Source organism: Euleptes europaea, chromosome 9 (genome assembly GCF_029931775.1).
Source record: "Euleptes europaea isolate rEulEur1 chromosome 9, rEulEur1.hap1, whole genome shotgun sequence".
NCBI lineage: Eukaryota > Metazoa > Chordata > Lepidosauria > Squamata > Sphaerodactylidae > Euleptes > Euleptes europaea.
Genome location: NC_079320.1, coordinates 54,213,842 through 54,227,479, shown reverse-complemented (window position 1 = coordinate 54,227,479; position 13,638 = coordinate 54,213,842). Strand labels below are relative to the sequence as shown.

The following is a 13,638-nucleotide window of genomic DNA, read 5'->3' as shown; positions in this document are numbered from 1 at the left end:
ATGGCCATCTAGTCTCTGCTTAAAAACCTCCAGGGAAGGAGCACTTACCACCTCCCGAGGAAGCCTGTTCCACTGAGGAGCCGCTCTAACTGTGAGAAAATTCTTCCTAATGTCTAGATGAAAACTCTTTGGATTTAATTTCAACCCGTTGGTTCTGGTCCGACCTTCTGGGGCAAGAGAAAACAACTCAACGCCATCCTCTATATGGCAGCCCTTCAAGTACTTCATGCATACCTTTGGAATCATGCTACATCAGAAGGGAGAGGGATACATATATATACATATATACGCACCCAAACATACTTACAGCAAGGCATTGTTAAATACTCACATTAACCTCTGTCTGTGCCGGAAGGGGGAGAGGGCGGGCATTCACCTTTTGTTTTAATCATGTTACGGATAGGAGCAGCAGCCAATCCTAAAAGAGAAGCTGCACAATTAGCAGCATGAAGAATTAAAAAAATATATAGTTTTATGACCCAGCGCGGGAAGCTCCGCCCCCGGCCCAGAGGATTGGCCAGGAGAGCCTCTGACGACATATATTAACCCGAGCTGCCCTAAAGATGTAGCTGTACATGGAGATCAGGCTGGGAAATCCGAGCAGCGCCCTGCAAAGCCGTCGGAGTCTCCCTTTCTCCCTGTTTTCTTCTTCTTCATCCTCCTCCTCCTCCTCCTCAGCGGTGTCTCCAGCCGAGCGGGACGAGTCCCGGAGTGCCCCCAGGAGCCTGGTTCGGTCCCCACCGTCCCGGGGGAGGGACAAGCGAATGGGCGCCCTCCCGCTTTAATGCCAAGACCCGTCGGCCGTCCGGGGAGGAGAGGCCACCGCGCAGGCCTTCCCCGGGAAGGATCGTGCCGAGCAGGGAGAAGCTCCCGGAGGGAATGGACGTGTGAGTAAAGATCTCCCACCCCCGCCCCCCAACGAAGACGAGAGGATCGCGCAGGAAGCCCAGCCGGTGGAGATCTCCTCCTGCTTTGGTGGGGGAGGGGGCCGCCCCCTCGCATCGGCTCCTTTGGCGGCCGGAGGGGCGCTCCTTTCCCAGCGCCCTCTTTCCTCCTCCTCCGCCGCCGCATGACTGCGGAGGGCGGCCCCGATCCTGCCTGCGGGGGCCCCGGGGGAGCGTGCGGCGGCCGGCCGATGGCGACCCCCTCGCGCTGAGGCCGCGCGGGGGGCTCTGCGCCAGGCAGCGGAGAGGCAGGGGCCGCCCGGGGGTCCCGGCGATGAGTCTGGTGGGGGGCTTCCCCCACCACCCGGTGGTCCACCATGAGGGCTACCCCTTCGCCGCCGCCGCAGCCGCCGCCGCCGCCGCCAGCCGCTGCGGCCACGAGGAGAACCCTTACTTCCACGGCTGGCTGATCAGCAGCCACCCGGCCGAGATGTCGCCGCCCGACTACAGCATGGCGCTCTCCTACAGCCCCGAGTACGCCAACGGGGCGGCGGGCCTGGAGCACCCCCACCACTACGTGGGCGGCCTGGCCCCCCCGGGCAGCGGCGGCGGGCCGCCGGGCCTGGACGGCGGGGGGCCCCGGCCGGTCAAGCGGCGCGGCACGGCCAACCGCAAGGAGCGGCGCAGGACTCAGAGCATCAACAGCGCCTTCGCCGAGCTGCGCGAGTGCATCCCCAACGTGCCCGCCGACACCAAGCTCTCCAAGATCAAGACCCTGCGCCTGGCCACCAGCTACATCGCCTACCTCATGGACCTCCTGGCCAAGGACGAGGCCAACGGCGAGGCCGAGGCCTTCAAGGCCGAGATCAAGAAGACCGACGTCAAGGAGGACAAGAGGAAGAAGGAGCTGGTCAGTGGGGTCGGGGGGGAGAGGGAGGGAAGGGGGCGCGGGGCACCCCTCTGTCCAGCACCGGGATCTGGCCTGCCTTCCACGCAGCAGCCGGAGGCACGCCATGCACGTTGACTCAGATGTAAGCCCTCTTTAGTTGAGTAAGGGTGCCTAGGATCCCGGCCCACGGTGCCTTGATTTCAGCTGCATTGCCCTCCCCGGGAATGCACTTCCCAATGAAATGCCTCTCAGGATTTTACTGGGAAGCCTGGCCTAGTGAAGTTCAGTAGTCCAAGTGGCCATTTATGCATTGGGGGTTTTGCCTTGGATTTGCCGCTCCCTAGATGCACATTTTCCCCATCCGCATTCTTAAAACTCAAAAAGAACCCTCCCCCCCCCCCTAGTGGTTTGAGAATTCAGATGGGGGGAAATGTGCATCTATAGCAGGGGTGGGGAACGTCAGGCCCGGGGGCCGTATAAGGCCCGCAAAATCATTTGGTCAGGCCCTCCATGGGTCCTGGCTTATCTCTAGCTCAGAAGGATGCTGCCCTGCCTGAATCTCTTGGGCCCAGGTGGGGACGGCAGAGATCAAAAGCAAGTCGCTCTACGGTCGTGCCTCTTGGCTAAATGTTTGACCAAATATAGCAGGCTAATTTTTAAGTTGATAATTTTGTATGGCCCGCGAATGATGTCATAAATATCCAAATGGCCCTTGGCAGAAAAAAGGTTCCCCACCCCTGATCTATAGAGTGGCAAAACCTTCGATGCATAAATACAGCCATAGCGGGCTCTAAAGCTGACTCTTCGGAGGAAAGCGTGTCTGAAGAAGAGAAGCTAAATATCCCCAACTGAGACATTTTTTCATTGAAATAGAGCAGATTCTCCTTTCCATGGTGGGAAAGCCGGTTGGTTTCCATAGGAGTTTGGTAGAAGAGGGAGCGTCCAGGGTGACTGTTCGCCATTGGATTTATTTCCCAAGTCAGTATTCTGGAGGCAGCGGATTAGCACCCGCATTTTAAACCCATTGACTTGGGTTTAAAATCCTATTCTTTCTACCGAGCAGAAGGCACTTAAAGATCTCTGCATTTTAGGAGCTTGTGCCGGGATAGTGAGCTATGAAACTCATGCAGTTTTGTCCGTGGGAAGGACGGCGCTTAACCCGTGAATGGCTTCCCTGTAGACTCTCTGGGTTACATTTTTCCAGGCGAGAAAGTGGGGAACTAGTTTTCTTGGAGACACGTGCGCTCTTTACGTGGAAGGGGAGTTTCACCACCCGATAACACTTATTTGAAAGGAAGGCTCTCTTAAAAAATATATGGAGGGTCCTAGGGAGAGGAGTCGCCATCAGGAGTAATCCCACCCCACTCGGTTGACAGGTCAGGCGGTGTTTGAAATCTTCTTTCAAATTCCCCGCATTCAAAACAAATGGCTTTAGAATGAAGCCCGGTTGGATTAAATGGAGCGTTGCTCGCTTGCGGTATGCCTGGTCTTGCACGGTAAACGCCGTTCATGTCCATGGAGCTGACCTCCAGCTCCCAGGAAGTGCTCCGAGGGCGGGCAGGGCTAGCCAGAGCTTATGCTGAAACGGTTTCAAGGCGGCCCCACAGCACCAAAGCAACGGCGCCCTCATGCCCGGAGGGCAGCCCTGTTCAAAGGACATGTGCAGAGAATTCTTTGGGGGGGTCTGAGAGGCAGCTGCTTGAGAAAGGGAAACCCGCCGCCCCACGAGCAAGTCTGTGCTTACCGAAGTCCAGAGGTTTCAATTCAATTTAATTCTTCAAAATCTTCTCATCTTCCCGCTGTTTTAGGGCCCCCTTCCCTAATTTTGTGGGCTGGGCTGTTCTGTGGATTGAAGGCGTTAGGCCTTCAAGCCACCGTTCCCAGATATCATTCAGATTGGTTTCCGGCTGCCCCAAATGTAGTAAACTGTGGACTGAGGCCGTTAGCAGAGTACTGCAGACCACTTTCTCCGGCAGAGATCTTGCTGTTCTTCACATCAATTTAAGGGGAAGATTCTCCAGGAGCACAAAGCCCTGCTGCTCGTAGTGGCACAGTGTTTTCCCTGTTTCGGATTGCGGTGGGAGCTGCCGAGTTCAGATATATAGTGTTTGTTGGTGTTTTATTTCTGCCACTGTAAAGTTGCAGTGCAGTGTACGCAGCTCGCCACTGGGATCCCTGCTCAAACATAAACTCGGTATAGATTTCTATTAATTTCACTGCGATTTACTTACAATTATCGCCCGCATTTAAGCTTGCAGTTATCACAACCGACTCCTTTGCTTTCACCCTCTTTTTCGACTTAGGGTGTAAAAGGGAGTTTAAGCCTGCTCTGAAGTTTACGCAGCGACTTCCTTGCAAATGTCTGCTGAGGAGCGTTTCCTTCCTCTATCAGTAATTCACAATATCTTTCTCTTAGGCTTGGATCGGTTTGCCCTGAATCAATAGAGCACCACCAATAGTTTTTGGAAGGAGGTGGGAGAACACCAGTGGATTGGGTCGAAAGGGAAGGTGAATACGCCTACAAGATAAATGGTTTTAGGTGGGCAGCCCTGTTGGTCTGCGGTTGAAGAGCGAGATTGCGGTCCAATGGCACATTAGAGAGCAGCAAAATTTCCGGCTTTGGAGAATCAAAGCTCCCTTCTCCAGAGAACAAAATAAAAATGTGCATGGCAAAAGAGAGTTCAAAAATGATCTGAAGGTTGAGTTACATGCTCGGCGTTCCCTTCCTAAACATTTTAATTTGGAAATTTATTCCCTTTGGAGTCCTGTTTTCAAGTCAAAGTGTGCAGGATCCCGTGAAAATTTCTACAGATTCGCCACACTTATGTTATTCCGTATTTGGGAGGGGAAAGGCATTGCCTTGGGAAGATAGGCAGGCCCAAGCGGGCACGTTCCTGTCCTCTCAGAGAATCCCCTTCTGACGAACTGAAGAGTTTTGCGTTTGCAAAGACTGTGCGGTCGTGCCGCTTCCCCTCGTGCGGGCGAATCTGCGTCACAGGCATGGATTAGATCAATGGGCGAGTTTTCCACCCCGCTAGGGATCGTTACCGTGTGCTGCGCAGATGTGCGGGAAATGATGGGTATATTTATGCACAGTAATGCGGAGGCTGTTTTATTGTGCAGACCCGGTGGTGACTTAGAATGATTTCCCTACAGCCTCTGCATTTCATATGGCTAAAGCTGCGCCACTGATTCTAGGAGATAATACACATTTCGCATGCCCTTTGGCCGGAGGGTCGTTGTCTTTAGGATGCAAGAAAGACCTCAAGTGTGCGTGCTTTTTATTCTGGCTTTTGCACCCAAAATAGCTTTCCAGCGCGTTGGATCCCAGCAGCATAATCCGAAAAAACACTTCCCTGGGAGTAAGGCCATTCATTCATGGGAAGTTTTGCCTTGGATTTGCCACTCTCTAGATGCACATTTTCTTCATCCAGATTCTCAAAACTCAACCATAACCCCCCATGCAGAGTTTTAAGAATTCAGATGGGGGGGGGGGATGTGCATCTAGAGAGTGGCAAATTCAAGGCAAAACCTCCCATGCAAAGCTGAGTAGGATCCTGAGTAGAGTACTTAAGGATTGGCTTCTTGGAGTGAATCTGCGCTCCTGTTCGTGGGTCAGGCCGGTCCTGAAAGCCGTTAAGCCGGAGCTGCGTCCTCGTCCTAATAACGGCACTGTAATTTCATTCACAGTTTTGGCTTTCCCTCCGGCTTAACCGTCTTGGTGGGTGGCTCCTGGCTTGGCGAAGGCGCCGGTTCTGCAAACTGAAAGGTGGCACTCCGCCCTGCCTGAGAGCTGTCGGTTGGAGCGCAATCCGAAGCAGAGCCGCACTCTTCTACGCCCATTGACTGCCAGGGGTTTAGAAGCACGCAGCTCTGCTCCGGGGTTTTGCCCTGCGAGAAGATTCGCTCCGCTGCTGGGAGGCCTCCGGGCAAGCATGGGGCGAAACCGCATGGGAGGGTTTGCCTTAGATTCGCCGCTTTCTAAATGTTCGTTTCCCCGAGCCATATCCTCAAAACTCCAAAGTCAGCCCCCATGCAGAGTTTTGAGAATGCAGATGGGGAAAATGTGCATCTAGAGAGCGGCAAAACCTCCCGTGCGTGTTCGCCTCTGGGCCAAAGGACCTGCTCAGCGACACCAACCCGAGATTATTTGGGTTGGTCGGTCGCTTGGTTGTTTTCCTGCCCCTGGGGCCAAAGGGGCGCGGGCTGCGGGACCGTTCAGACGCGAGCGCTCATAAGGCCTCCCCCGGGCTCCTTCCAAGGCAAGGCGGTAACCCCTCGGTGTCTCCCGTCCGCCTCTTCTTCCCCACAGAACGAGATCTTGAAGAGCACGGTGAGCGGCAACGACAAGAAAACCAAAGGACGGACTGGCTGGCCGCAGCACGTGTGGGCTCTGGAGCTCAAGCAGTGAGCGCCGCCGGGAGACGCCGGGAGGACTCGGAGCCGGCGCGGCGGCGGAGCGAAGGACGCCTGGAGGCGGCGGTGCTTTGGGGACCGCCCGGTTTATTTATGTGCAATTTCCCTCCCCTCCTCTCCCCCTTTTAAAAATGTGGATCTTGGAAGGAAAGCATTCCATATTTGAATATATGAAGAGGAACACTCCGGCGTGGTAAGGGGTAACGTGGTCTCCGTCGTTTTATATATATATGTATTTTTTTCTCTCTCCTGTGAATGCTGTTTTGCTTTGTTTGTATAGAACACACGAGACAAAAAAAAAAGGAAAAACTCGCAGCGTGGGTGTGTGGATGTAAAGTGTATCTCTCTTTTGTGACCTGCCCTCTTTGTTAAACGTGTGGGGAGGGAGTCCAGGACTATCCAGTCGCCCCCCCTTTAAGGTTCCCTTCCTCGGGTGGAGTCGGGAGGTCGGTGTCGTTGTTTTCCCTCGTGGTCTGTCCATAGTTGGAAGAGGTTTCCCACCTTGTCCTTGTGCACTTCGGCCCTTGAGGAAGAAAAATATATATTAAAATTAGAAAAGTACCGTGGAGTGAATATTTGGAAAGGTGTAAACGCTGTAACTATTCAAATAAACCACTGTGTGTGTTTTTTTACTAAAAGCGAATGGTACCTCTTATGCCTCCGTAGAAAATCTTGTGATGTCATAGGCAAAAGGGAGAGGGAAGTGAATAGTCTAATCTTACTAACGCTTTCCTGAAAGTTGAATAGGCCTGAGTAGGGTCATAGTCGACCTGCATAGGACGGCACTGTTAGTGATCCATGTGCCACCAAATTGTGCCATTTATGCGCGGCTACTTGGAAGAGCTTTCCTGAATTGGTGGGGATTTACTTCTGAGAAAACAGGCGCCTGGGTTGGAGCTGCAAGCTTCTTTTTCGAGAAAGAAGTCTTGACCACGTGTCGGAGAAATATCGGGGGCAAGAAAATGTATTGGGGGGAGTGTTGCTCTGATCCTAAGCACATTTCCTCGGAAGTAATTTTCACCCAGACGAAGGGGAAAGGCTGCCTTTGCATCGTGCTGAAATAATATTTATTTGTTTCTAATATATAGTTGCTTATGTAGACAGAAGTACAGCATTGCATCAAATCAGAAACCAAGATTGCTCGTGTGTGTGTGCGATTCTGGAGAAAAGATCTGTTTACTTCTTTTTAACTAAAACATGGATATTTAACGGTGTCTTTTTAAAAGTGTTTGGGAAGAGGAAGGGCGGAAAGAGGAAGGGTACTACGAAGGAGAGCGGAGTCTGATTTCTTTTTCGTTGTTTTCGACTTCCCAAAGTTTTCTCCCTACCGCTTTCCCGCGCCTTCTCCTCGCCAAGGGCCCTCGCTCCGGCAGGGCGTTGCGCCCAGCGGGCTGTGACGTCGCCTCGCCCTGCCTGGTGGTTTTGCTGGGGGGCGGCCAAGGAAGCTGGAGAGCCTCGGTAGAAGGGATTATGTAACCAGTAGTTTCTCGTCGAGTCTGAAAGGGCGAGCAAGAGAGGGAAAGGGGGAGGGGAGACGTAAGATTTACAACGAGAAACGGTGACCTGAATATTAACTTTGCGGTTCCCAGGAAAACTCTCCTGGGCCGCGCGCTCCCCCAATTCACGGCCACCGGCCCTTTTTTAATCCCGCCCTGGCAAGAGCTGGAGAATCGGACCCGATAATGGTTCTGACGGGGGAAGAAGGGCTTGGCTCGGCCCCCGGAACCGCGCGGCGGTCCGGAAGCCCAGAACCGGGCGGGCGGGGAGCTTGGAGTCGGCTTCTCTTTGCTCCAAAGTCCCGCATTTCTCCCCCTCGGCCATTGATGCCTGGGAGGTTTTGCCTTGGATTTGCTGCTCTCTAGATGCACGTTTCCCCCCCCCCCATCCGAATGCTGAAAACTCTGCATGGGGGAGGGGGTTATTGTTGAGTTTTGAGAATTTGGATGGGGAAAACGCGCAGCTAAAGAGCGGCCAAATCCAAGGCAAAACCTCCCGGGCAGTCTCTTCGCCTGAAATTCGGCCTTAAAAAAAAAAAAAAAAGGAAAAGGCCCTTTGGTTTATTAGCATACAACCGTAGTGATGCCTGTCTGAGTAGACAATACTGATGACTTTGATGGACCAAGGGTCTGATTCAGCAGAAGGCAGCTTCATGTGTTCATGATGTGCATGGAGTTGCGCAATCACGAAACTCACCCCTTCCCCCATCCCGCCCCCAGAAAGTGTGCTTGTTTCCCGATCAGGTCTTCAGGGTCAAGAGAAAGGGTTTTCCATCCTTTGCCTCGAGCTCACTTTCATACTTTTTCAGCCCTCACCACCACCACCGGCCAAGTTACTGGAAATCCTCGTGGGCTGCCTCACAGATGCGCCTATATGCTGTTCTCGATTGTGCATGGGAGGTTTTGCCTTGGATTTGCCGCTCTTTAGATGCGCATCTTCCCATCCAAATTCTCAAAACTCAACAATAAAGCCCCCATGCAGAGTTCTGAGAATTCGGATGGGGGAAATGTGCATCTAAAGAATGGCAAATCCAAGGCAAAATCTCCCATGCATATTGGACGCGGCTTGCTCTGGACGGGCTCTGAAAACGGGGACTTTCACACATCCATTTATGCACAGGAGGTTTTGCCTTGGATTTGCCATTCAATAGATGCACATTTTCCCCATCCGGATTCTCAAAACACAACAATAAACCCCCGTGGAGAGTTTTGAGAATTCGGATGGGGAAAAGGTGCATCTAGAGAGCAGCAAATCCAAGGCAAAACCTCCCGTGCATAAATGGCCATTCTAAACAATGCACTTTCAATCCACTTTGCAACTGGATTTTACTGCGTGAAACAGCAAAACCCGCTTGCAAACCATTGCTAAAGTGGATTGAAAGTGCATTTGTCAGTGTGTGAAAGTGTCCAACGAGAGAAGGTCGGTTTCCCACCTGCCCGCAAAAAGATAAGCGGAGGCCTTTTACACCGTTGCCCGGGCCTCCCTGACAATAGGAAGGTTGCGAGGTTACAACAACCGGCCGACAGGACGTGCCCTCTCCCAGCCTCGAGGTCAGGCGGCTTGGGTCGGGGCTGGCAAGGCCTGTGGCGTTGACAGAGCCTTGCCTTGGGAAGAAGCCGCGGCTCAGAGCTGCCGTGAGCCCTGGCCAGGCCCGGCCCAGCCCGGGGTCTGATGGATGTTCGCACGAGCAAAGGTCGAAGGCTCTAGCTGGTAAGCCGACAGGAGTGGAAGCCAACACTCCCAACCACCGTCGGCTTGCTGCTAGCCCCGCCGTTTCTGGCTTGGTATGGAGGGGGAGCAAAGTGCTGGGGACCGCGTGTTTCCTGCAGACTCTGGAGGGTTGGTCTGCAGTGGAAGAGCGAGATTCGAACCCAGTAGCACCTTAGAGACCGACAAGGCTTTTGGGATAGGAGCTTTCGAGAGTCAGAGGCCATTTAGGCATGGAAGGTTTTACCTTGAGTTTGCTACTCTCTAGATTCACATTTCCCCCATCCAGATTCTCAAAACTCTGCATAGGGGCTTATTGCTGAGTTTTGAGAATTGGAATGGGGAAAATGTGCATCTAGAGAGTGGCAAATCCAAGGGGAAACTTCTCATGCGTAAATGGCCAAAGAGAGTATCTGACCAGGGGCGCTTTGACTCTCGAAAGCCTGCACCCCGAAACTCTGGTTGGTCCCTAAGGTGCCACTGGGCCCGAATATACAATTTCCTATAGTAAATCTCCTCCTTTTCCTTCTCTTTCTCCTCTCAACACTTCCGTCTAGATTTTTAGATGGGCCGGACATTTTATTTCCCGTGGTTGTGGTGATGTTTTTTTAGAGGAGGATATATGTGTTCAAAGCTATTTAAAATAAATCTTTCTCTCCCCCCCCCTTCCTTTACTCAGACTCTTCCCTTTTTGAAACGCCCATTTCTCAAACTGCTCAACAGAAGTCTGTGTCTGGCTGCACACTCGCAGAGACCAAACTCCAGAGATCCAGGCTTTCTCCCCAACCCCTTGCCCCCTGCACAACTCCCCACCACCCCGGCTCTAAATGCATTTTCTTGGAAGTCAGGCCGATGGGCATAATGTGGCTTGGCTTCCAGAGTTCTGTCTTCAGGGGCGCGGCAGAGAGCCAGTTTCAGTACCGGCCGGAAAATGACTTGTGGGTTAAGCTGGCTTGGGGGTCTGTATCTGTGTGTATCAGTATTCCTTACTGCATGTTTAAAAGACGTTCAAGAGGAAAGGTGGAGCTGGCATCTACCTCAGAATAGTCAGGATTCAGCTCTTTAAAAGGCGAAAGGCCGGACACACTTCCTTGGAAGGGATTTCTCTCTTGAATAACAGGGATGGGTGGTATCTATTTAGGAATGGATCTCAGTGGGGCTTCCTGACAGCGGGGCTCTCGGGATCTACGTGAGGCACGAATGTGGCAGGATGGTGCCCTAGATGTGCCTGACAGATGCTAGCGATCCACGCGGTCACATGCAATCCTAACAAGAAAGTATCGCCTTCAGTGAAACTGGTTTCCAAGTCAATATGCGTAGGCTCAACGCTGCGTATGAAGGGGTTTTCTGAGAGATTCCTCTCCTCCTGAGAGATTCCTCCTCCCCCCACCCCCAGAGAGCTTTTTGAAAAATATTCTCTCTCTCTCTCTCTTTTTGTTTGTTCCAAAACTGGCGGGAGGGCATGGGACCCTCCATTGGTGGCAGATGGGTTAAGAGAGGAGAGGGGGGGGAGAGAAGGAGGGGATCCCTTTTAATTGCTCGGTAATGGGACTGTGGCTATTTTCTCAGGAGCAATCATTCCCGGAGCGAAATCGCAAGAGCCCTAGACAGGCCGGAGCCGACAAAAATGTTGCTTTTGACGTTAAAAGCTAAATGGGGAAGCGGGGCGGTGGAAGGTAAATTGATGGCCGATTGGGATGTCACCAGGCCTGGCCCCAGATCGCCGGCCTGGAGCTGCGCGCCTGATAAGCTCCCGGCCCTGGCGCGCTGCTGCCGGCTGGGGATCTAGGGAAGAGCCTGGCCAGAAAGGAATCGCCACCTCTCCTTCCCTCGCCCCAGAGTTCCTGAGAAGGTCAAGCCGGAGCTTCTCCGCCGCCTCGTCCATCTCTCCCTCTCCCCTCTGATAACCGCACAGCAGTGGAGCGCCGCAGGGAGGGAAGAGATGGGGGGGGAGGAATGAGAAAAGAGACGGATCCTTGCCCCTGGCTGGCTCCCTGGCTTGTCCTTGATCCGAGGCTGGCGCGACATGATCTGGGAGGAAAACAAAGGGACGAGCCCCTGCCAAGGAGGGGATCGTCTGCCTCTGCTTTGCGAAAACAAGCGGCCGAAGCCCCTGGGCCGAGGGCCGAGTCAGTGCGAAGGGTGGGTCGCCGTCGTAGACGAACCCAATCCGATGGCAGAGTCATTCTCAGAATAACAGTGGATCGGGCCCTTGAGCATGGCGCCTCGATCCTACGCCAGGGCCATTTATGCATAGGAGGTTTTGCCCTGGATTTGCCCCTCTCTAGATGAACATTTTCCCAATCCGAGTTCTGAAAACTCTGCATGGGGGCTTATTGTTGAGTTCTGAGAAGTCGGATGGGGAAAATGTGCATCTAGAGAGAGCAAATCCAAGGCAAAACCTCCCATGCATAAAGGGCGCTGGAGTTTAGTCCCTCTGGGGTGAAAGGGGCTTCGCTTATTCGGGTTCACTTGGGGATGACCTCCATCTGCATAGATGGGACTTTCCTTGCATGGACTCTCTTTAGGATGAGGCGCCAGGGAGGGACGGAGATCCTCTCTCAAATGCGTTTCCACCGGCTTCTGGCGGGAACCGGACTCCGGTGCAAGCTCGGAGCCAAAAGCCTGGTCGATTCGAATGGGGAGTGGCCCCTGTAAAGCTGCAGTCCTGTGCACGCTTCCTTGGGAGTAAATGGCCAGTTATGTATGAGAAGTTTTGCCTTGGATTTGCCTCTCCCTAGATGCACATTTCCCCTATCCCAATTCTCAAAACTCTGCATAGGGCTTATTGTTGAGTTTTGGAAATTTGGATGGGGAAAATGTGCATCAAGAGAGTGGCAAATCCAAGGCAAAACCTCCCATGCATAAATGGCCAATGTCTTTGACTGGTTCATGGAGGAGAGGGGGTATTCATGGCTACTAGTCAAAATGGATACTAGTCATGCTGCATGCCTATTTTCTTCAGGATCAGAGGAGCGTGCCTGTTATATTAGGTGCTGTGGAACACAGGCAGGATAATGCTGCTGCAGTCGTCCTGTTTCTGGGCTTGCTAGAGGCACCTGGTTGGCCCCTGTGTGAAAGACTGCTGGACTTGATGGGCCTTGGTCTGGTCCATCATGGCCGTTCTTATGTTCTTGTGGCGGTGGGAATCGATGCCAAGGAAGAACGCTTCAGTATTAAACTGCCGAGCGTCATTCTTTCGGCACTGGCGTGAAAACAAGGAACATATTCCGAAGTAGCTTGGGAGGGGAGCTGCTTGTGGGGCTGAAGGCAGAAGTGTGGTTCAGAGCTGACCGCAGATTTTCAAATAAAATCTTAGTATGTCACCTGCTCCTTAAACGATTCGCAGACATAACTCCTAGCTATGCTTTGATTTTGTAAAGGTATTATCCTGCGCTTCAGGACTCTTTTTCGTTAATGGAAGCCCGAAAAGAATCATGTTTCGCAAACTGATATAGACTCTTCCTTATTCTTGGGGGAAAAAAGCTGCTGTGCAGCTCCTCTGGTTGTATTTTAAAAAAAAAGAAAAAAAGAAATGCCTTCAGGGATGCCTGCAAGGCTGCAATTCTGTGGGTGCTTTCCCGGAAGCCAACAGCACTGCTTTCAGAGGGTTTTCTAAATCAGCTTGAAGAGGATCAGGTCGAACAGCTTCCTGCTCTTCTATCTTAAATGCATTTCTTGGACGAACTGAGGCCCGTTTGTTTCAAGGGGGTTTCTTTCTCAAGGAAGGCGATTTGAGGTACAAACGCACTGCAATCCTAAAAAGAGTTACACCCTCCTAAACCCATTCACTTACATTGACTTAAAAGGGGGCAACTGCCTATATTAAGGATTTCCCTGTTGGGATAGCATCTTCCAACCTTCATCGACAGTCCGAGCTAGGGAAAGTTACTGTTTTTTGATGAGCAGGCAGGGACTCGGATCCTAAGCGCATTGCTTGAAATTATTTTCCTTTGATTCCACCCGTTGTCTTTATTATGAGGCCCTACTCTTTTATAGGTTCCACACTGTAGCTGTGGTTGTAGAATTCGGCAGCAAAAATTTAAATAAATAAAAGGTCAGCTTAGGGTAACTACTTTAATTCCGGAGGCATGATTCCTCAGGAACGGAGTCCATAAAAGTATCTGGAATTTACTTCCAAATTAATGCTTTGGGGGGAGGCGCTCGTCTTTGGCTGCATCAGGGAATGCGTTTTGACCTTGTCCGCTTTCCTGGGGTTAAGGTTCAGTAATCAGCTTTAGCCCC

At 52.4% G+C, this 13,638-nt stretch overlaps 1 protein-coding gene across 1 annotated transcript; it reads left to right on the top strand.

The window, feature by feature from the left end:
* The first annotated feature begins 1,209 nt into the window (after positions 1-1,209).
* Positions 1,210-6,193, top strand: HAND2 (heart and neural crest derivatives expressed 2). Its single transcript, XM_056855143.1, has 2 exons — positions 1,210-1,794; positions 6,086-6,193. Exons 1-2 carry the CDS (start codon positions 1,219-1,221, stop codon positions 6,182-6,184), a joined length of 675 nt encoding a protein of 224 aa, XP_056711121.1. The 5' UTR covers positions 1,210-1,218; the 3' UTR covers positions 6,185-6,193.
* The last annotated feature ends 7,445 nt before the right edge of the window (positions 6,194-13,638 follow it).